Below are 24,690 nucleotides of genomic sequence, written 5' to 3' on the forward strand. Positions count from 1 at the left end.
TTTCCAGGTCTGGGTGCTGCCGAAAGACCAAGCTGCTTGCTGTGTGCCCTGAGGGCTGGGCTCCAAGTGCTTGCTCTGGCAGAGGTCCCCTGCTGTTCCTCCACTTTGTGCCCGATGCTCCCCGGGGTGTAGCTCAGGAGACTCCCCTTCTGTTGTGAGCTGCGGTGCCCAGCTCCCTGGGGCTTCCTCCGGGAGGCTGAAGTTCTTTGGCTCTGGCAGGCCGCCCCTCTGACCCCGGGGAGCAGAGCCTTTCTGCTCTTTTCCAGATTACCTTGAATAGGAGAACTGCCTCACTGGGTCCCTTTGTGGGTTCTGTCTCTCAAAAGTTTAGTTAGAGTCCTTAGTTTAGAAGTTTTATCAGAGAGCACCTAAGACTTGATCCTTTCTTGTCGCCATCTTGGCTCTGCCCCAATAAGGTTATTTTCTAAACATTCAAAAAGCAGTCAAGTTCCTCCACCATCTGGAGTATTCCTTGACATACCAAAAAAAAAATAAATAAAACTTCACAAATATGTTTCACAATTTAACTAGAAGGTCTATTATCCTCCTAGTGGCACTAACTTCTAATCTGCAGACCCACATTCCTTTGTCTGAAATCATAGCTGTTTTATTTCTGGATAAAGATGGTATATAAGAGGCCTCTTGGCTAGCCTGCTGTATTACAATAAATAAACACTTCCTTTGTCTAGGAGATTATTCTAAGAATTCTCACATAACAATTAGCCAGAGATTGTCACAGAAAAAAAAATCACAAATTGTTATCATTATTGTCTTTCCAATGTTGCTCAGGTGCTTTTAGTTCAAACAACCACAACTTTGAGGTTATAAATATATATAATACATATAACCACAAAAATTCCAGTTTATATATGTGTGTGTGTGTGTGTGTGTATGTGTGTGTGTGTATATAATTAGCAAGTTCTTATACAAAGAATTCTCTATAATAAACCTGTTTAATTATTAGCCATGTTTGAAATACAAATTATCACTTTTCAGAATTCATTCAATCCATTAGAATATTTTAAGGGTCTCTAAATTTAACAAAACAGTAATAAGTATAACAACCACTAGATTTCACAAAAATCTTTCCATTATTACATTTATACCTAGACCTACAGATCTAGAGCAAGGTCCAACACACCATTTAAAAATTTCAGGGACGGTGGTGCGGAGCCAAGATGTCAACAAGAGAGGATCCTCTCTTAGGTGCTCTCTGATAAAACTTCTAAACTAAGGACTCTAACTAAATTTTCGAGAGACAGAACTCACAGAGTGACCCAGAGAGGCAGTTCTCCTACTCAAGGTAACTTGGAAAAGAGCAGAAAGGCTCTGCTCCCTGAGGTTGGAGGGGCTGCCCGCCAGAACGAAAGAACTTCAGCCTCCTGGAGGCAGCCCCAGGGCGCTGGGAGCCATGGCTCACAGCAGCAGAGGAGTCTCCTGAGTTACACCCCAACAGCAGGCACAACTTGGGGGGGGGAGGAACAGCGGGGGACCTCTGCCAGAGCAAGCATGTGAAGCCCAGCCCTCAGGTCACATAGTGAGCAGCATGGCCAAAGCAGTCCAGATCCAGGAAACAGAAGCAGGCAGAGCTGGTAAGCAGGAGCCCCCAGGGCATGAGTCCATTGAACCTAGGGAGGGGAGTGAAGAGAGAGAGAGACTGCAGAGCTCTGTCCTCTGTCCCTGGAACAGGACTCTGGGGTTCTGACCACATTCAGATCCTGATCGCAGTATAGGCCCCCCAAAAGAACAGCAGGGCCCCCCCACCTCAGCCCCATGGCGGGGGGGGGGTGCTTATGGCCATTCACAGACCAGGAGGGAGGACAGAGCCTCACACACTGAGATGCTTGTAGGAGTGTCCCAAAAGCTCAAGAAGCACCCCCAAAACCAGGCACAGGCTGGAGAGATGAGTAAGTAGAGAAACAAGAGGAACACCATTGAGAAATATTTTGCCTGTGAGCCCAAGAAGGATCAAAACATTCAGTCTGAAGTTGAGGAGGTACAAGCTCCTGCATCTAAAGACTCCAAGAAAAACAGAAATTGGGCTCAGGCTATGACAGAGCTCAAAAAAAGACTTTGAAAATCAAATGAGGGATTCTTTCTAAAGAAAAACTGGGAAAAGAAATGAGAGAGATGCAGGAAAAACATGAAAATGAAGTCAGAAGCTTAGTCAAGGAAATCCAAAAAATGCTGAAGAAAATAGTATGCTAAATCAAAGGTCATGACCCTCTGGGTTCCCTGAAATTTTTTTAAATTTTTTTATACATTAATAAAATATTCTTGTTTAAGAGTAAACAAAATACCCCATCCCTCCCCACCAAAAAATATAGACTCTCTTGAGCAATAAAGTAAAGGGGAAAGAAAAAAATTAAAATTAAAAAAAAAGTAGTAATAATTGAAGGCATGGCCAGGTGGTGCAGGGGACAGAGCACCAGCCCTGGAGCCAGGAGCACCCCGCTCCATACACCCAACCATCATTAGGTCAAATGAATAAAACAGTTCAAAAAGTGATTGAGGAGAAGAATGCTTTAAAAAGCAGAATGGGCCAGATGGAAAAAGAGATAAGAAAGCTCTCTGAGGAAAACAAATCCTTCAGACAAAGAATAGAAGTCAGGGAGATTGCTGAATTTATGAGAAATCAGGAATCAATACTTCAAAACCAAAAGAATGAAAAATTAGAAGAAAATGTGAAACATCTCATTGAAAAAACAACTGATATGGAAAACAGACTTAGGAAAGATAATTTAAAAATTATTGGAATACCTGAAAATCATGATCAGGAAAAGAGCCTTGACATCATTTTTTTTAGGTTTTTGCAAGGCAAATAAGGGTTAAATGGCTTGCTGAAGGCCACACAGCTATGTAATTATTAAGTATCTAAGACCGGATTTGAACCCAGGTACTCCTGACTCCAGGGCCGGTGCTTTATGCACTACACCAACTAGCCGCCCCCCTTGCACTACACCAACTAGCCACCCCCCTTGACATCATTTTCAAACAATTACTACAGGAAAATTGCCCTGATATCCTAGAAGCAGAGTACAAATTAGAAATGGAGACAATCCACTGATCCTCCCGAGAAAGAGATCCCAAAAAACCAACCCCCAGGAATATTATAGCCAAGTTCCAGAACTCCCAAGTTAAAGAAAAAATATTACAAGCAGTCAGAAAGACACAATTCAAATACCATGGAGCTGCAATCAATATCTCACAGGACTTAGCAGCAACTACATTAAAAGCTTGTAGGGCTTGGAATATAATATGCCGGAAGGCAAAAGAGCAGTCAAGAATGAACTACCCAGCAAAACTGAATGTCCTCTTCCAGGGAAAAAGATGGACTTTCAGTGAACCGGGGGAATTTCAAATGTTCCTGTTGGAATGGCCAGAGCCGAACAGAAGGTTTGATCTTCACATACAGGACTCAGGTGAAGCATAGAGATTGGAGAAGGGGAAAATATGAGGGACTTAATGATGATAAACTGTATGTATTCCTGCATAGAAAAATGACACTGATAATGCTCATATGAACCTTCTCAATTAACAGAGCAGGTAGAAGGAGCTTTTATAGATGAAGCACACGAGAAAGCTGAATTTGAAGATAAAATGTGTAAAAATGGAGTCAATAGAAAAAAGGGAAATGTAATGGGAGAAAGAAAAAGGAGAGGGGGTTTAGGCCAAGATATTTCATATAACAAGATTTTTCTTTGTTACAATGAGCTATTGCAATGATATGGAAGGGGAGAGGCAAGGGGAATGAGGGAAACTTTGCTCTCACCAGAGGTGGCTAAGAGAGGAAACAGCATATATACTCAATGGGGTATAGGCATCTGGAGTAAGAAGGAGTGGGGAGACAGGGGGGAATGCGTGGGGATGTAAATGAAGGAGGAGAGGATGGACCAGGGGGGAGTGGTCAGATATAACACATTTTCTTTTTTACTTCTTGCAAGTGGCTGGGATTGGATGGCCTGTCTGGGACCATAGGGCCAAGTGGATGCTGGGCCTAAAGGGGTGGTATGGGGGCTTGGGGCCTCTTGGCCCCAGGGCCAGGGATTTGTCTGCTATGCCACTCAGCTACCCTACAGCAGAGTCAGAGTGAAAGGTGAGAGAATATAGTACATGGTAGTAGAGAAATACGAAAAGAGGGAATTGTGATCAGCAATGGCAATGGTGGAAAAATATGGAAGTAACTTTTGTGATGGACTTATCATAAAGAATGTGATCCACCCGCGACAGGTTTGGTGGTGTTGGAACACAGACTGAAGCACATTTGTAATTATTATTATTATTATTTTGGGGGGGTGCAGGGCAAATGGGGCTGGATGGCCTGCCTGGTGCCACATAGCAGGGTGATTGTTAGGTGTCTGAGGCCGGATTTGGACATGGGTGATCCTGGCTCAAGGGCCAGTGCTCTGTCGGCCACCCAGGCGCCCCTATTATTATCACTATTTTATTTTATTTTAGGTCTTGTTTTTTCTTTTTTTGGTTTTTGCAGAGCAGTGTGGTTGGGGTAGCTTGCGTGTCACACAGCTGGGTGATGGTTGGGTGTATGGAGCGGGGTGCTCCTGGCTCCAGGGCTGGTGCTCTGTCCCCTGAACCACCTGGCCATGCCTTCAATTATTACTACTTTTTTTTAATTTTAATTTTTTTCTTTCCCCTTTACTTTATTGCTCAAGAGAGTCTATATTTTTTGGTGGGGAGGGATGGGGTATTTTGTTTACTCTTAAACAAGAATATTTTATTAATGTATAAAAAAATTTAAAAAAATTTCAGGGAACCCAGAGGGTCATGACCTTTGATAATTTCCCTCATTATCCCTACAAAGAAATCAATCATTAATTTCAGGTTGACAGCATGGCAATAAAAATAGTTTATATTTCCAAAAGAGGATCATTAGGGTTATATAATTTTTAATTTCCTAATCATTTTCCAAAGCCCCTCACATTTATTCAATATTATTGGAAAGGGTATCTTGTAGTTAATATATACCTTCCAATCTCTTGTAAACTATACTTCCTATACTTCCTTATCTGCATTTAATGTGGGGGAAGAAATCTGCAATTTTACGTCTTTAAAATTTAAACATTAAACTCTTAACCTACCTGAAACATAAGGGTTTTCATGCTGACATATCATTCTCTTAAAGCAAAACAAAACAACAGGTTCTCTTAAAGTTAACCTTATAGTTAAATATCTTTGATAAACAAACCTCTTCTAAATATGTGCTTTATATATTTATTTATCTTTTCTTCCAAATACACTTCTATTTTCAAAACAAAGAAAATAAGATTCTCCACAGATTTCTTACACATATGATAATTTCATATCACATACCTATGATAATTTCAAAAGCCCAATGTACACTTTTTACCCATGCCAGTGTACACATAAAATTTCTTCTCCAATAACAGAGAATAATAAGCTCCATTGATCTTACATGTATATATATTCCCTTTTATAAACATGAGGTGAAAAAACAAAGCCTTTTACAAATTCTCTGGGCCAAAAAGACCTTGAGAGATAAAACCTGTTGGAATTGTATTCTCTAGTTTTCTCATAACAGTCTTTACAAATGTGATAGGTTAAACCTGAATTCATTCATTGTTTATTATTGTGACACAATTTTAAATTCTCACATTATTTCAATTTCATGTATATTCCCTTTACTCCCTAGAAATTTGCAACCCCGAAAAGTTAAGACCAGTTGCTGCTAAAAAATCCCTTTCTATAATTACAAGATTTTCTTTGTACTTCTCATAAATTCCAAGTCATATTCAAAATAACCTTAAATCTTTCCAAGTCTAAAAAGTTTGCAAATTCTTTTTATCTTTATCAGTGCAATTCTAACTTCTCAGTGATCTAACTTATAAGAGTTTTCAATTCTCACTGACCAACAGTTCTTAATGTTAGAACATTTTATGTCCTGGGAATTGGAGATTCCTGTCAATTTGAGACATTAAAGTAATCTGTACTAATTCTTTCACTTTACTGTTTATTATTACTCACTCAGCCCAGATTTTCCCCCCAGATACATGAACTATACCCCAAGCATAATTTGAATCGATGTAAAATATTACCTTCCCCTTGTTTAGTAATACTAAAGCTTGATTAAAAGCATATAACTTAGTCTGTTCTGACAATAGTTTTGTCAGATTCCCAGTCTCCACCACAGCCATTCTGTCCCTATTGATTTATAACATTTCCATTAATTCTTTTTCCTTCTATGACTCTGGAGGAGACATAAAACACTAGAATAAAAAAAAAGCCAACCTTTTTTTTTTCTTTATAATTTTTTTTAATTTTTTTAATTTTTAATTTTAATTTTTAATTCAGTTTTACATATATCTTCAGATTATTTTGTACAAAAGATTAGCACATTATGGAATCAATAATAACATAATAAAATCATTAACATTTACCTAGCAATTGCTTTCATAGCAAACTTTCCCTCTTATTGGATTTATCGCTTTTCTGTCAATTCATCACCAGATATTGCAAGTGTTAATTTAATGCTATTTTCAGATTACCTCAACCCCATTTAAACATAAATCTCCATTTGAACTTTTAGCTTTCTATACTACCCTTTTTTCTTACATTGATTTTTTTTTAGTTTTTTTTTTTTTTTTGCAGGGCAAATGGGGTTAAGTGGCTTGCCCAAGGCCACACAGCTAGATAATTATTGAATTCAGGTACTCCTGACTCCAGGGCCAGTGCTCTATCCACTGCACCACCTAGCTGCCCTCTTACATTGATTTTTTAAATCACCTCCCAAGGCTCCCCAAATCCCCAAATCAATCCTTTTACTTATACAATGTCAAACCTGCTCAAACATTGTCTACATACTTTAACCAATTTCCATACTTAACAAATATTTCAAAAACCATAATTGTCTCTATGCCTTGATTTTCTTCCCAGTTCTTTCAGAACCTCTTACTCAGACTATAAAACTTACTTTTCCCCCTAATATTCTTTTTCATTAACTTTTTTGACTGTAGGTAATACTGTTCTGAACTAGATCCCCATAGCTTAGTTAAAACTTTATTTTACAGCTATAAAACCCACATATATGATTGCACTTTTCACAATACATTTTCTATTCAAAGGTTTTAATATTTAACACTTCTTGATTTTAACTGGTAAAACTTTTGAGAAGGCAAACAGCTACTTAAAAAAAATCTCATAGCCTAATTGGAATGTCCCCTGTTCCCCTCTTCAGATAGAATAAACCACATAACTTCTCTCATAAGGAGGCAGGTCCAAAAATCTTTCCTGGGGCTTCTTGTGTTCTCAGATCCCCTTTTAACACTTATTTTACTAAGTCCTCATGAAACAATTCTCTCCATTATTTATTAGTCCTTTTTCTTAATAAATTCTCTTTTTGCTCCTGCTTCCCTCCCAAGGTTGAGATAAAACAAACCAAAAAACCCCAAAATAAACAAACTTAGGCAAGTGCCCTGGGAGAAAAGAAGCAGGGAGGGGGTAGGAGGGAGAGGAGGAGAAAGCCTTCAGGCAACAACACAGAATCACCATGAGGAAGCAGATAAGAGAAAAAGTCAACAACATTTTATCATTTTCTGCAGTTTTCCCTTTTTACTTTGGATTTCTTCCCCATTATTAAGTCTAGACCCTAGAGCTCTCAGCCAGCATTTCTGGACCCTCTGTCTTGTCCTTACGGACTCTAATTGCTTGGACTTCTAGAGAATCTCTCCCTACACACTATATTAATTGCTTGGGAGTATTTCCACCCCTGCCCTTTTTGCTTCACCTATCAGATTCAATATGCAGGTTTGAGCTGTGTGGGGGTGACAAGGGTCGGGTCTCCCAGGGCTTGTATACACAAATTTATGGACCCGGGGTGTGCCATCTCTGAGTCTTTTCCTGTGGTGGGGTTTCTCCTTGTGGTGCTACCTCTGGAGGTCCTTTAGCTTTCAATTTTGCTCAAACTAAGTTTCTCTTGGGGATTCTTCCCTCGCTCCTAAAGGGATCTGCCTGGGCACTAAATCACAAGCTGCTGACATAGTGCCTGTTTGTGTCTGTGTCCAGGTGAGTCTTAAGGAGGGGGTTAATTTCCCCACCCATGCACCAAACTGTGTGGGATAAAAATCCACTTAAATGAGTATAGAAACTCCTCTGAGCAAAAAAAAAAAAAAAAAAAAAAAAAAGTTTATTTTGGCTTTTCTTGAGAAAAGGGCACACTCCAAGTCTCAGAAAGGTAGGGAAGATCAAGGAGCTGCCCTGAATTGACAGTCAAGCAAGATTATATGGCCTAATGAAATCCCCTCCTCCTTATAGTCCCTCAACTCATTGGTTAGTCTTGAAAGTGACATTCTACCCCCAGCAACAAAGAAAAGAATGAAAGGTTTTCATAAAATATTAGCTCACTGTCCAGATGGTGAGAATAACCTTCAGGATTATAACTATTTTACTGAAGTAATGTAACTTGTCTTGGAACACAGTGTTAAGGAACAGTCTACTTATTATCAAACAAGGGGAGGCTTATGTGCTTCTTTGGAATGCAAGGTTTTTCTCATGGGAAAAAAGTCTACTATCCTTTTAGTAATCAGCAAAAGTGGTTTTGTCAAAAATTAGGAGAGTGAGCCACCTGTTTGGAATCCAAGGGGCTTTCTTCTAGAAATAGTTTAAGAATAAGTTTGTCCATTCTTTAATATTTCTTAACCCTGAGAGGACTTCACTAGAAATATTAACCCTGAAATGGTTTTATTGGGAATATTTCACTCATATTTATAATTTATATATTTCTTCTTTGTGTATCTTTGTACCAGATATTTTATATGTTGTTGTTCAGTTTCTTGGTGACTCCATTTGGGGTTTTCTTGGCAGAAATACTAGAGTGGTTTGCCATTTCCTTCTCTCTCATTTTATAAAAGAGGAACTGAGGTAAGCAGGGTGAAATGATGCTGACTCCTAATAACAAATTCCACTGTATCTAATGTCCGGGAGTGTGCTGACATCCTGGAGGGGAAGATTATCTTTGCTTTTGTGGAGGTCTTAAGCATAATTGATAAGGCACTCCTTTTAATAGAAAGTCTGATAGCCAGCTCCTCCTGAGTTGCCCCATTGGGAGCCACTCCCTTCTTTGAGTGGACCAGCCTGAGATGGCTTTGAAGAACCCTTCTTTTGATAGTCAAAATAGTAGAAAATCTCCAGTTCTGGACTCCATTTGGGGGCTCTCTTTAGCCAGGCCTTCCTCTCCCCCACCCACACATTGATTAGTCTTCAAAGTTACATTCTACTTGTGAAAATCTATCCCAGCAACAAAGAAGAGAATAAAAAAGGTTTTCATAAAATATTAGCTCACTGTCCAGATGGTGAGAATAACCTTCAGGATTATAACTTTTACTGAAGTAAGGTAACTTGTCTTGGAACACAATGTTCAGGAACAGTCTACTTATCAAACAAGGGGAGGCTTATGTGCTTCTTTGGAATACAAGGTTTTTCTCATGGGAAAAACGTGTATGTTAATCTAATTCTCTTTTACTCTTAAGGTCAAACTGTGGAAGTTAAAATTTGTCCTTTATTAGGATAAACTCTGAAGGTTAATATATATTTAATTTAATTATTATTTTTAAGGCCAAACTCATGTAGTCCTCAGTGACTTGCCTATGGTCACAAAGGCAGTAAGTGTTTGAACCCAGATATTTTATATATTATTTTATAATAGTTTGGAATAGAATTTCTTTTTATAGTCTCTTTTGGGGTTTGTTGACAATATGTAGAAAAGCTGATGATTTGGGTGGTTTTATCTTATATCCTCTTGCTAAAAAGAAAATTCTTTGTTCACTCTTTTGCCCTAATTGAGATAAAAATCAGGAGAAAGAAAATGGATAGTTTATTATGTTGCTACCAAAGTAGCAACATGTTGAGAGGCTGATCATTAGAGATCATCAAGTGATTCAAGATGGAGTTAGCTTCTGTGAGATCTTGGGCAATTACCTTGCTAAAAAACAAACAAAAAAGATGAAATTAGCCTTCATTGAAAACTTTTATAATGAGATTAAGCCAATTTGATAGGCCCATGGCATTAAAAGGGGATGGGCCCTTGCATCTCAGATTCTCAATTGTTGGTGTAACAGGTGGGGGTCTGGAGGGGGTGATCAGGTACTTCCTGAATAACAGGAAATAAAGAAGATGGTGATAGGGTGACACCTCTCTCAGCAGAACCTCCCTCAACACTGATTGACAAGAAGGACTCAGAACCATGGGGTCTTTGAGTCAACATAACTTTCCATACTGTTATTTTTCATGAAGATATTGATTTCTTCTGTTCATTTTAATTGAATCTAATGAACTCCAAGTAACCTATGATCTTATGAAGAGTGGCCATTTTATTTCCTCCATATTCTTTTATTGCTATCACTAGTTATTCTTAGGATTGTATCAAAAGTTTTTTTCCCCTTCTTGACATTCTCTTAAATTTTAATCAACTCAATGGCTACTCAAATTATTTTTTTTAATAGTTGAATTCTTTATTAACACATATACATTTATTTGTCTTCTGGCTTGTTGAAGCAGTAGGTTAGACAACATTTGCCACAATAATGCCTGTCAAAATGGCTAGCCATAAAGACTCCAGCACCACATTCATCAGAAGGGCATTCCTGTCCAAGGCGGTTAATCTTGCCATTCTCATCAACCTTATAGTACTTCAGAACAGCAAGACCTTCTTTCTCTTATGTCTGTTCTTTTTGGGAGTGGTGTAAGACTTCTTTCTCTTCTTGGCACCACCCCGAAGCCTCAGAACAAGATGAAGGGTAGACTCCTGAATGTTGTAGTCAGACAAAGTCTGTCCATCTTCCAATCTTTGTTGATCTGGGGAATACCTTCCTTATCTTGTATCTTGGCCTTGACATTTTCAAAGGTATCAGATGGTTCGACCTGGAGGGTGATGGTCTTCACGAAAATCTGCATCACGCTGCCTGGTCCACCTGCTGGGTCCACCTGAGAGGGAGCAGAGGTACAGGGGCCATCAGGGGCGGTGGGTGGGTCGTGGGCGTGCACACTCACTCTACTTAAATTATTTTTAAAGAAATATGGTAAATACGTGGTTTTTATCTTTGTTACAGTTAATATAAAATGAATCACTTGTAAGGGTTTCCCCCTCCCAAAATCCACTGTAAAATGTTTCCAAACAAGCCTTTATCACTGTACCACTTTCAGATTTGTTTTTCCTTTAGTAGTTTTGAACTTAAAAAGTAAACTCATATTTGAGCAGTTTTATCATTTAGAAAATTTTATATTACTGTCTCAGTTTATTGAAGAGTATGCTGCCCCCAATAAAATTCTAAGATACAGTAATTCAGCATACTTTGGGCAATAAAACTACAATAGCATTACCAAAATTTGCATAGTATTATGCTGCAAAATTTGCAGTAGCACTTTCTGAGTAAGCATGCAGTTAAACCAAAGTGAGTGATTGATATTGTAGTTAATAACTATATCCTGCTAAAACATCATTTTCATCTTAAGGAATAAAAAAAAATTCAAGAATGGTGAACAGACTCAAATGTTTTTAGATTTGGAAGTCAGAAGATAAAATTAAAAGTAAAGTTAAGAAATTTTGAATCATAAAGTGAAGCACTATACAGAGACATGTAGCTAAATAGAAGATATATAAAGGAGTTAAAAGAAATGTAACCTACACCATAATTATTTTTAGTCAGCTAAATTACAAATGCCCAGCAGTATTATGTAGAAATCTCTTTTCCTTTTTCCTTCCCATCTCATCTCTGAAAATTCTCTCCAAACTTTCAAGTACGATTCAGATGTAACTAGAACAGTTATTTATTATTCTTTTTTTAAAGAAAGATTTTATTTTGAATTTTACAATTTTTCCCCTAATTTTGCTTTCCTCCCCCCACCTCCCCATCAAAACAAAGTCTTAACAGTACTCCTAATTTTATTGGAAAGGCCTCTAGAACTTCTCCATTATGGACAATATTTAATCTTAGTTTTAGATGCAGATTGATTACCATATTAAAGAAAGTTTCATTTGTTACTAGTCTTTCTAGTGGTCTTAGCAAAAGTAGGGATTGGATTTTTGTCAAACTATTTTCTATTATCTATCCATCTAATCAAGTAGTTTTTTTTTATTAAATGTATTTTCCTAATATTGATGTATTTTCTTAATATTGAACCAGTCTTTAATTCCTTTTATAAATCTAACCTCAGCAAAGTATATTATCATAATATATCATTAAAATCTCTTTTCTAATAATGTATTTAATATTTTTAAAAATTGTATTTATTTAAGGCAGTGGGGTTAAGTGACTTGCCCAAGGTCACACAGCTAGGTTTAATAAAACATAAATAACCACTAAGCTTGGATGTCCAGAGAAAGATAAAGAATATATTTTTGATGGAGTAAAAAAAGGTTACTGTGTTCCTGACCTAGTATTCCTACTATGATTAAGTGTCTCAGGCTGGATTTGAAATCAGGTCCTCCTGACTCCATGGCTGGTACTCTATCCACTGTGCCACCTAGCTGTCCTTCTATTTAATATTTTGTATGTATTCATTAAGAATATTGACCTATAGTGTTTTTGCTCTGTAATTTAAGTATCAGGACCATATGTTTAACATAATAAATTTGGTAGACTCTCTTCTTAGTTTGTAAACTACTTATTTAATGTTGCAATAATTCTTGAATGCTTGATATATTTACTTGTAAATTCATCTAGTCATGGGGATATTTTTCTTTAAGAGTATTTATAAATATTTCAATTTCTTTTTCCAAGATTGAGTTATTTAGTTATCTATCTATCTATCTATCTATTTATAGTTTTTGCAAGGCAGTGGGGTTAAGTGACTTGCCCAAGGCCACACAGCTAGGTAATTATTAAGTGTCTGAGGCCAGATTTGAACCCAGGTACTCCTGACTCCAGGGCTGGTGCTTTATCCACTATGCCACGTAGCCGCCCTATTTTCTTTACTAAATTTATAATTTTTATGATTTATCTTTTGACCTATTATCTTTTTCAGGATTAACTTATTTAATTTCCTTTTATGTTTGAATCCTTCCTTTAGAGACTTTTATTGACTATCATTTTGTTGTGGTCAATAAAAAAAAGTCCTTAGCATAGCTGCATTTCTGCATTTTATTATGATTTTTTTTAATGACCTAGCACATAATCCATTTTTGGATAGGCACCATATAGAGTTGAGATATATGTCACTTTTATTAAGTAGTTGATTTGCAATAATTGACAAAGATCTAACCAGCATATCTTTTCTAAAATTCTATTTAGGTCCTTAAGTTCATATTATCTTTTTTATTAGATTTATCTAGATCTGAATAAGGCACATTGAAACTGCCAACTATTATAGTTTTACTGTTTCTCCCTCTGATTCAATTAACTTTTCATTTAGATATGTAGATAGGACCTCATTTGGCACATACATTATTGATGTCTTCATTATCTTTGGTACTTTACAGCATAATGTAATTTCCCTTCAAACCTCTATTTTTGCATTTTGAGAAATAATTGGTATCTCTTTTTTAATTAGCCTGAAAAAAATTCCACATCAATTTGCCTTAACTTCTAAATTAACCTTACTTAACTTTAACTTAATCCTTGTTTCCTTTTATCTAGAGTTAACAGTAATTTCTTAATTGCCAAAAAATTGTCCTAGTCTTGGTCTAGCTCTTCTCAACCTAGATGCTGCATTTGAAAATGTTATCTATCTTCTTTTTTAGAATCTATTCTGGATTTTGTTGCTTCATTCATCTGTTTGCTCCTTTACTGGTTCCTCATCTAACATCATACCCCTTAACTGTTGGGTATTCCCTAAAGTTATGTCCTTGGCCCTTTTCTCATTTCTCTTTATCTTGGTAATCTCAAAACCTCACCTAGGTTTAATAAAACATAAATAACCACTAAGTTTGGATGTCTAAAGAAAGATAGAGAATATATTTTTGATGGAGTTAAAAAAAAGGTTACTATGTTCCTGACCCACTTCTAAGAGGTCAGAATAATGATGACCTATATAACTCAAGAGGAATTGAGATTTGGTTTGAATTTTACATATAAATAATTTTTAGGCTTTTCACATCTCTTGGAGAAAAACAAAATAGCAATATACAAAAGCAGCAACTCAGCCACAGAAAAGAGAAGGAATCATACATGGCCTTTCTCTCACCAGTTTCTGGGCTAGCACAGTACGAATGGAAACTAAAATTTGTGACCACCAAAATCCCTGCATGGATTTACATAAGTAGATGGCTTCTGGTTACCTACATAAGTTCTTAAGCTTAAAATTGTATTAAAAATGTTTGGAGGGGCAGCTAGGTGTCCTTTTGGTTAAAGCACCGGCCCTGGAGTCAGGAGTACCTGGCTGTGTGGCCTTGGGCAAGACACTTAACCCCATTTGCCTTGCAAAAAAAACCTAAAAAAAATGTTTGGAACAGGTTGTACCTGAGAGTTTAATTTGTTGTTTTTTTTTGGTTGAGACATGAAGACTCCAGAGAAGCACAAAATACCTGTTCCCCTACAGAGATTTTTTTCTCTTCTAAGTAAATGGATTCTAAATGCCCCACCCCAATCTCTATCTTGAGCTTTAGTTCTATATCGCCAATTGCTTTTTAAACTTTTCAAAATTAATGTCCCAGAAACATCTTAAATTCAACATGTCTAAAACCGAGTTCATTATCTTTTTCCCTTAAACTCTTCCTTTCACAAAATTTTCCTCTTTGTTTTGAAACACATATCCTTTCAGTACCTCAGGTTTATAATCTAGGCATAATCTTGGACCCTTCCCTTTCCCTCACCTCACACACACACATATCCCCTTTTGTGGTAGAAGCAATAAGTTGGAAAGTCCTTTTCACTTAGGCTAGGATAGTTTTTCCTTTAAAAAGCAGTAAAACAATCCTCCAGACAGTCCAGAGTACTAAATGGATTGAACACTTAGACCTGAAGTCAGGGCAACCTGAATTTACATCTGGCCTCAACTACCGAACAGTTTATGACTTTGGGTATGTCATTTAATCTGGAGGCTTCATTTTCCTCATATAAATGGAGATAAAAATACCATCTACCTTTTAGGGTCATTTTATGAATGAAATTAGATAATATTTGTCAGGTGCTTTACAAACTTCAAAGGACTATATAAATGCTAGCTATTATTAGTATCAATAAAATAATATTAGTCATATAAAAAAAGCCCAGTGAAAAAGCTGTTGGAATTCCTCTGGCTCTATGCCTGGCCCCCAAATGACTTTTACTTCACTGAGACCACAGTGAACTTGGTCTGCTCAGGCCTGACCACCTGCCTCCTCCTAGACATTTTGTCTTCCTTTATCTTTAGTAACATATTCAGTCACCTTTGTTGAGGCAGTCAACCAACAAATAAGAGTTTATTAAGTACCTACTATGATCAAGACATTGTGGCAAGCCTTGAGAATTACAAAAATAAAGATTGAGTAATCCCTCCTCTCTAAGAAAGTCTGTTGTCATCTACTTGCTGGACTCTGCCATTTGGAAGATCTCAAGTTTAACATATCCAAAATAGAAATCATTAGCTTTTCCCCCAACCTGTCCCTCCTCCGAATGTCATTTCTAGGGAGGACTAGACCAATCTCCTTGTTCCTCAGTTTCACAACTTTGCTTCCCATCTTTAGTCAGTGGCCACCTCTCCCTTACACTGTCATAATTTAGGCCCTCATTAGACCAAAGCCTCATAATTACTATCCCTGCCTCCAATTTCTTCCTTCACCAAACATCCCCTCAAACAGCTGCAAAATTACATCCTTCAAAATACAGCAATAGTCATGTATCCTATATTGAGAATCTTTCGTAATTCCATTTTCTTTCCAGCATAAAAATAAACTCCCTAGCCTGGCCTTGTGAGTCCTTCACAAACAGGTTCCAGGCTAACTTTGCTGACTTGTTTCATTACTTCCCTTCATGTATTAGATGGTCAAGCTAAACCAGCTTTCTGTTCTGTTTCTTTTAATAATTCTCAAACCTGTCAGAAGAATATCACCCCAGCCTCTCTCCTGTGTGCCTTCACACATGTCTGCTGCTCACTTCTCATTTCTATCTCTTAAAGTCCTCCAAATTTTTCCTCCAAATTCAATGTTGGTACTAAATCCTGTGGAAATGTTTACTCCTTTCCTTACCTGATTGTGAAGACAGGAGGAAGGAGTCATAAAGATGGAGCCTGGAGAAATGAACTTTCTGGAAAAAGGGACTTAAGGATTGCTCTGTGGCAGTTTGTTTTGTGAAGGGCTCACCAGTCACTGACTCGGACATTAAGAAAGGCTCAGATGTTAAATCACCAGTTGCTCAAACAGTTTACAAGTTACTACAAAAAGTTCACAAGTTAGGTTCTTTGGAGAAGCAGCAAGATAGTGAATTACATAGAAGCCAAGAGGAGGGATGGGAGAGTTTGGGGAATCATGTTCCCCAGCAAAGGGAAAGGAGAGTTTGGGGTTTGATCAACTGAGCAGTGAGCTGAGCTTTTAAGGAGGATATAGGGAGCCATGGGGGGGGGGGGCTCAGAGAGCAGGGGTGAGGTAATGAGGGGCATGTGGATGAGGGGGGCTAGGCCAAAGACTGACCTTTCAGGCTAAGGCAGGGATCCACTGTTTTATTGTTTGGGTGCTTATCTTTTGCTTGGGAGGGCCATGGTACTTTGCTGAAAGTTCTTGGACCTCATAGCTGGGACAAGGGGATTCTGAGGAGGTGGGGAAGAGACATGGTCAGTACCGAGGGTACAGTTTAATAACTATGAAACATACTTCTCTGTCCACTCTTTGCTTTATTTCAGTTGGATTATGGCTCCAACTTTGGGAAGAGCAGGAAGGGAGGAGAACACATCAGCCATCCGACAGATGTTAAGGTGTTCAGTGAACCTTGGACAGAGCCGTGGGAAGCGCTCATCAGTTCAGGCATCTCCGGGGTGGTACCTCCTCAGCTGCAAGAGTTAAATCGTCAAAAGGACGATCACTGGGTGGGCCAGAAGCCGTGGTGGCAGTGAGGAGGGCTCCAGAATGGTGTAAATTAAACATAAACCTCACTAAACGTCAGTAACTAGTGGCGCCCTTCACGGATGCTGGGCCCTCCGGGGGCAGCTGGATGGAGCAGGGGCTACAGCACCGGCCTGGCGCCCGGAGGGACCCGACTTCAAGTTCTTCAGATTCGGCCTCAGACCATGCTTAGCTTGCGACCTTGGGCAAGGCACCTTACTACATTCCCTTGCAAAAACCAAAACCCGCAACCCCACTACAGACGCTGTTTGCACATTAAAGGGGGCTGTTTAAATAGGGCCTAGTTTTTAGGCCGTGTTGGCACTCTCAGGGCCTCGATCTTGCGCCCCTGGGGGGGCTGAGGAGCGGAGGCACAGGGCTTCGTGCCTGGGCCGAGCCGCAGGGCAGGCCGGGCAGCTGGTCCATGCCCCTGCCGGGCCGGCCGGCTGGCTCCGGACCCCAGGACCCGCCTCCTCACCCGCTCCGGCTCAGGGGCTGCGGGGTGGGCAGGGGAGGCGGGGCTGCCGGGAGAGGCCGGTCCGGGAGAGGAGCAGGCACGGAAGCGTGGGCCAGGCCAAGAGACTCCGAGGTCGCGGCCCGGGCCCGCCCCCGCCGGAGCGCGTGTCGGGAGTGGTAGTTCTTCCCGCGTGGGGTGCCGGGAGGTGTAGTCCTCGATGGCGGAAGCGGGGGCGGCGGGGCCAGAGGCGCCGGAGCAGCGGCGGCCGCGGCGGCGTCAGCGCGGCAGCTCGGCCGGCCGGAGGCTCCCGGCCCCGCGCGCCCGGCCTCGGCTTCCCCGGAGCGCTTGGACGCCCGGAGCCCGGCCAGGCAGGGGCTAGGCGAGGCGGCGGCCCCGCCGGCGGCCAGGCCTCCTCCCGATGCGACCCGAGAGCCCCAGCATGGAGATCGGCTGCTGCGGAGAGGCGCCGCCGGAGGAGAGCAGGTGGGAGGAGGGGAGGAGGGAGGCCGGCCGGGCCGGGCCGGGGCGCGCAGAGCCAGGGGAGGTGCGGCTGTGCCGAGCGCCCGCCCCGGGGCAGAGGGCGGGCTCGCCGGGAGCTGCGGGCCAGGGGCCGGGCCCGGGGGCCCGGGGCGGCGAGTGCCCGGGGCCGAGGAGGCGGGCGCGCAGGGGCGCAGCCCCGGCCCAGGGCGCCCGGGCGGGCGGGCACCGCGCTGCCGCCGCTGCAACGTGCTCATGCCTCCCCGAGAGCTCGTGCTTGCTGACAGTCCCGTGTGAAACGTCACGGCGAATAAACAAAGCTGCGTCCTTCCACGCGTTGCCGCGTGAGGCGGCTTTCTGTTCCTTTGGTGGTACCGAATGTGGCAGGCTCCGAAGTGGGAGCGGGGCACGTTCCTCTGCGAGGGCAAGGGCTAGCTTGTGCTCCTGTAGTCCCATCAGTCCCGCTACACACGTCCCAAACGCCTTCCTACAGTTTTAAGTTTCGTGGCTCACGTAGGTAACCGGACCCTGCTTCACTTGTGCCGCAATGTGGTTGTCAGAAACTTTGTTTCCATCTAAAATCTTAATGCACTAGCTCAGGGACTGGGGAGAGAGGGACCATGCAGGACTTCTTAACAGTTTTACTTCCTTTTTCCTATCTGTTCGAAGTGCTGTTTTTGTATATCGGGGCTATTCCATTTTCCTCCAGGTGTCTGAAACACTTTACATGAAAAACTAAAATCTCAATTCCTCTTTGAGTTGTCAGTCCTCATTACTCTGATCTCTTACCACTAGGTCGGGCACACAGTCAAGTGATCAGCTTTTCACTGCATTAAAATATATTCTCTATTTTTCTCTGGCATCCAAGCTTAGTAGTTATGTTTTATTGGAGAAATAATAGGAGATATTGCACCTTTGACTTGTTTGCTCAGGGCACCATATGAGCTCATTGCCAGATACCTTTGTCCCCATAGTTCACTGTCTGTGTTGCTTTGTTCCTTGCCGAGATGTTCCAATACTAATTTCAGCATAGTATGAAAGTATGAAGAACTTCCAGAAATCATTGCTCTGTGACTTTTTAGGTGGCTAGTTAATTTTTTTAGAGTGAAGAGATTGAGGTTTGATCTCAAACCCAAAAAGGATTCTCCACAGCGTGGTCCAGGATCTCTCCTTCCCTCCCAGTGGGAGAAGTGTGTCCCTAAAATTCTTCCACTGTCTTGTTAGACCTTGAAGATGATCTGGAGTTGTTTTTTTTTTTGCAAGGCAAATGGGGTTAAGAGGCTTGCCCAAGGCCATAGCTACTTAATTATCAAGTGTCTGAGACCGAATTTGAACCCAGGTTCTCCTGACTCCAGGGCCAGTGCTTTATCCACTGAACCACTTAGCCGCCCCCCCTCTAATTCTTTTAGATCTTTGAAGTAAAAACTATTTTCATAATATTACTAAGTTATTTTAATTTCCTATAGGTAAACATTTCTATATATAACCTACATTGAGTAAAGCTTTTTAGGGGATTCTCCAATAATTTTAAGAATGTTAGAGGTGGTCCTGAGACCAAAAAGATTGAGAATTAACCTTATATCCTGGTCATAGATTGCCTCTAATTTTGTGTATCTTGCAAATACAAACCCATAGTACTAGAGGAAACTTATTTTAAAAAGTCAGGGCAAATCTAATGCAACCATGGCAAAAACAAAACAAAAACTAGTTAATTCATTTGTATGGTGGGTTTAGCAGCTTTTTATTTTTGTGTATGAAAGACGATGCATTTTTGATAAATTTCCTGTTAGAACCACAAGATTCCAAGTAGCAGGGAGGAGCTTGGCATTGCGGGGTGCTGCTTGAAGGATGGCTTTTTTATGACTCATCTCTCCCCTTCCTCCCTCCCCTTTCCTTACCGCCTGTCTTTTCTGGATCTGGGACTTTGAGATAATGACTTACTACATCAGAAACCTAATTTTTAACCCTTAAGTGCTGTAAGACTCTATAGTTAATAATATGTTTTCTATTCTATTATTTTTGGATTCTCTTTTTCATTGCCAGTCTGAGTAGATATTATTCTGTCCAAACTCTAATAAATGATACACCAAACATTTGTTCTTAGGGGAATTCCTGAACATTGGTAGAATTGTTTAAAGCTATAATTTTAATCTCTTTGCCTTGATAGCCCTGTATTATAATATAACCTCTGAGGATCCTAATCCTAACTTAAACATTCACAAATTAGTTATTTCCCCCAATAAGGCTACATTTTCTCTTAGGATGATAGGTAATACCTGCTGAGGATTAGGAAAGTGATTTTCTATTTTGATTAGTTCAGTCATCCAACCACTGTGCTTCTCCCCAAGATTATCAATTAAAAATAATTTTATTCAGCTGGTCTTTCATAGCTTCTAGAAACAAGTATTTATCAAGATGACATAATAAATGGTTAGTACAAAATGTTCCTCAAAGATCTGTGACACTTTCCCATAAGTCCACACAGACTTCAAGGGAACTAGACTCAGGCTTTGGGAAACATGATAAAAGGGGTAGCTCATAATTTCTGGAAGTCCTTTTCTTCCTTTTGTGGGTACTCAAATAAATCACCCTTAGGCATGGTGTGGTTTCTTTGTGAAATTGTGATTCTGTATCCAGACTACTCTTGGCTTCAGACACTGCCATCAGCTGATCAGGGGGTTGATAATAGAATACCAGTGAGAGAATGAGAAGTCCAGCATTGCTCTATTATGCTTTGAAGTTTGCTAGATTGAGGTCCTTGACCAGGTGAGGAGGTGGGAAAGAGACCTGGTCTCTGACCACTCTTCTCTGATCTTCATCTCACTGTCCTAATGATTCCTTCTCCGTTTCTATACTTGTTTAATAATTTGTAGAAGACCCTTGGATTATGACCAGATTTCCTTGGGATATCTGAACATGTTTCTTGTAAAATGTCATTTCAGTTCCAAGGACTTCACCAAAGTCTTATGTAAGATTTGGATTATTTGACAATATTATCACTATTTCATATGACTAGTTAAGATAAAGAATTTTTCCCAAAAAAATCTCCCAAGTAATTTTAGATGAAAGAAACTGAGAATGGTTTGTATTTCCTTTACATTTTAGTCTTTGTTTGCCTGTACCAGCTGCCCTCCCATTATGAAAGAGTGGTGCTGCAACAGGGTTTGGATCTCCTGGAAGAAATGAATGAAATCATATAACTACACCAAAACCATAAGAGCTGAAGGAATCAAGAAGTAACATGGCTTCTGACCAGAGAGACTAACTTGGTAACTGCAATTAGGAGAAAGGGACAAAAGGACATAGAGATGATCATACTTTTGAATATTTCTATTTGGTAGAGAGTAATTTACAGTTAAAACAAAAAATTCCTGTTGAGAATATATTTGTTATGAATATAAAAAGCCTGAGCAATGCACCCTGACCCTGACTTGTCATTATCTTTTTTTTTTTTTTTTTTTTAGATTTTTCAAGGCAATGGGGTTAAGTGGCTTGCCCAAGGCCACACAGCTAGGTAATTATTAAGTGTCTGAGACCGGATTTGAACCCAGGTACTTCTGACTCCAAGGCGGTGCTCTATCCACTGTACCACCTAGCCGCCCCCGACTTGTCATTATCACTCAAAATATTTCAATGATGAGTAATTCATATCATTTACTGACCAGAGTACTAGAAGAAAATAAAGTTTAAGTGGTCATTTCCAAACTAAAGACCTATTACCTTGCCCAGCAAGAGATATTTCTAGTTAGTGTGTTAACTTGATGGTTTAGTCATTTTTGTCTCTTGGTTAACCCTGTTTAGTGTTTCCTTGGCAGAGGTACTAGAGTGGTTTGCCATTTCTTTCTCCAGCTCATTTGATAGATGAGGAAACAAGGCAAAGGAGGGTGGAAGTGTCTTGCTCAGGGTCACACAGCTGATAAGTGTCTGAGGCTGGATTTGAACTCAGAAAGATGGGTTTTTCTTACTTCAGGCGTTGCACCCTGAGCACTGTGTTGCCACAAAACTGTTTGTGTTGTTACTTTATTGGGTAATTATTCAGGAACTGAAATGATATCTACAAACTTAGTTATTTCTTGATTTTTAACCACAATTCACAAAATCTCTGAGTGGGCAAGAACTTCAGTTATCTGTTCCTCTATAAAACATGTCATTGTCCAATGTATGTATGTTTCCTTTACTGGCATATGTTTTCACTAGCTATCCTCTGTCTCTGGAATGATCTCTCCTGACTTTTCTGGCGTCCTTCAAGTCCCAACTAAAATTCCACCTTATACAAGAAGACTTTCCCAGCCCCTTTAATTGCTAGGCCCTTCCCTTTGTTGATTATTTCCCATTTATCCTGCATTTTATCTTGTTTGTACATATTTGTTTGCTTGATATCTACCTTTAGACTGTAAGGGTGGAGATTGCCTTTCTATCCCCAATGCTTAAAACACTGTTTAGTACTTGGTAGGAATTTCATAAATGATTATTGATTGAGTAAGTGATGCAAATGAAAAAGTGACTTGATAAAGTAAATTAAAAATCCTTACCCTTCCTCTGGAAAGCAGATGTTCTTTTAAACCTGGGTTTAAAGTCTGTGGACAGCTATTAAGGGATCTTTGAATTAAATGGGGGGGAATTACATTTTTATTTCCATTAGCCTCTCTTTAAAATGTAGCATTTCCTCTATTTAAAGACATTATTCTAAGAGTCCATCCTTTTCATCAGACTGCCAAAGGGCTCTATAATCCAGAAAAGGTAAAAAATCCTACCTGCTGTAAAACAATCAACCACCTACTTGTAGATGTCAGTGACTGTGCTTCAGCTCTTCCTCATTCCTTTGTTATCTTTAAAAGACTTAAATTATACAATGCAATCTAAAGCAGTTATTCTACTGGCAATTATTTAGTGCTTACTCAGTGCCTGGTACTTGAGCTCTACTGGGGGATATCAACCTAGGCAAGAAATTTCCCCTGTTCTCTAGGAGCTAACAGTCTAATCATTATGTCATTATGATGATAATTGAGCCCTTAGGAGCTGATGAGATCACCAAGCAAAATACTGGAGAGCCTAGGGCAGAACTTTGAGGGGTACCCATGATTAGGGAGCATGACCAGGGTGAGAGGTCAGACTGAGAAGAATAGTATCAGAAGAGAGCAGCATCAAGAAAACCTAGGGAGTCTTTAGAGTGTATCAAGAGAAAAAGGTGTTGGACAGTATCAGGTTGCAGAGAGAGATTCAGAAGGGTTAGAGAGCTGAACAGAGCAGTTCCAGTTGATAATGTAGTCTGAAGTCAGATTGTAGAGAGTAAAGAAGAGAGTGAGAATAAAGAAATTGGAAATAGCTATAATAGATGGATGGTCTTCTCAAGGAACTTAGCTCTAAAAAGGAGAGCTCTGGGAACACAATAGAGGATTGAGATTGGATATTCTGCTTAGTTTTTCTGGTGTGGTGTCCCAGAGTGTTGTATAATCTATGAGTGGTGACCTTGCTATTTATCCTGAGACAATTATCAGTCTAATTACTACCATTCCTTTCCTTGTTCATCTTTTTCTTAAATCCAGTCCATTCTCTCATCTTTTTTCAGTTCACAACTGTTCAGTTCTCCTTGCCTCTACCAATATTTATACTGCCAGTTTTTTTATGCCAGTAGCATAAAAAAAACTGCAAACAATAACCTTCCAAGTAATAGAGAACATTGGACAGTGACTCAGGAACCAGGTCATAGACCAGGGGGAGAGAAATTTTACGTGCCATTTTCTGGGTGTCTTCATCAGGGTTTAATTCTCCCAATCTTGCCTTTTATAATATCATCTCTACTATCCTTCAAAACATAGTTTCTCCAAAGAGCACAGGACTTCCCTATTGCAATTCCCACATCTCCCTCAAAAGCATTACCCATATACTTAATATAGCCTAGAAATAGCGTCATTTTCCAGATCTTTTCTAGTATAACTTTTCTAGTATATCTAGTATGTGACTCTAGGATATCTGCAACTCAGTACCACTGTTGCCCAATTAATTTGGAAGTTCTTATTCCATAGTGACTTTGCTGGGCAGGGAGCTATATCTTTCTATATACCTTCTGTATATTAATAGCCTCTGATTTTTAATAATAATAACAATAATAGCTGCTATTTTTATAGTGCTTTACAAATGTTGTCTCTTTTACCTCCATCCCGATTGTGGAATACATGGATGTTTCATTTACCAATACTGGTATAATTTGGGATTATAATAAATACATTCCCAAAGAAAAAAACTACAAGAGCAGATGGATTTGCTAGTCAATTTTATCAAACATTCAGATTCTATTCAAAGAATAAGTAGTTTCAGTACAACATAAGCTGCAATAATAGGAAAAGAAGGAGACCTTCCAGTCTCTTCCAGTGATGTAAATATGATCTTGATACATCAGCTGTACCAGGGAAAGACAAAGCAGAGGATTAAAAATACAACGAATATACCTTGCAAATGTTGATAAAAATTTTAAATATTAGAAAAAAAGGCTAAAACAGCCTGTGAGAGTGATGATACTGATCAATTTGGAGTTATACCAGAAATTCAGGGTTAATTTAAGATAGGGAAAATTATAAATATGATAATGTTGACATGAATAATAAAAACCACATGATTATACCAAAAGATTCTGAATAGGTTTTTGACAAATTCATTATCCATTTCTGTGTATCTTTTCTTAATATACTAAATATATCTAAAATTAAGATCAAGCATATGTAATGGAGAAAAGTTAGAGACTTCTCCAGATTCAGACTTAAAGCCAGGATGCCTG

The 24,690-nt window shown here is 39.6% G+C and overlaps 1 protein-coding gene and 1 pseudogene across 9 annotated transcripts in view; one reads left to right on the forward strand and one right to left on the reverse strand.

The window, feature by feature from the left end:
- Window positions 1-24,690, forward strand: part of RUBCN (rubicon autophagy regulator) — a 90,302-nt gene that overhangs the window by 16,431 nt on the left and 49,181 nt on the right. For 7 of the 9 annotated variants that reach the window (XM_074214732.1, XM_074214733.1, XM_074214735.1 and 4 more), the window contains exon 1: window positions 17,700-17,921. The exons of the other annotated variants lie outside the window; for them this stretch is intronic. In XM_074214732.1, the coding sequence (XP_074070833.1) occupies window positions 17,857-17,921 (65 nt within the window). In that variant the 5' untranslated portion in view covers window positions 17,700-17,856. Of the gene's footprint in view, window positions 1-17,699; window positions 17,922-24,690 lie in introns of those variants that run through there. 9 annotated transcript variants of the gene reach the window in all.
- Window positions 10,478-17,830, reverse strand: LOC141507256 (ubiquitin-ribosomal protein eS31 fusion protein-like; annotated as a pseudogene).

The sequence above is a fragment of the Macrotis lagotis genome, chromosome 1 (genome assembly GCF_037893015.1).
Source record: "Macrotis lagotis isolate mMagLag1 chromosome 1, bilby.v1.9.chrom.fasta, whole genome shotgun sequence".
NCBI classification, from domain to species: Eukaryota; Metazoa; Chordata; class Mammalia; order Peramelemorphia; family Peramelidae; genus Macrotis; species Macrotis lagotis.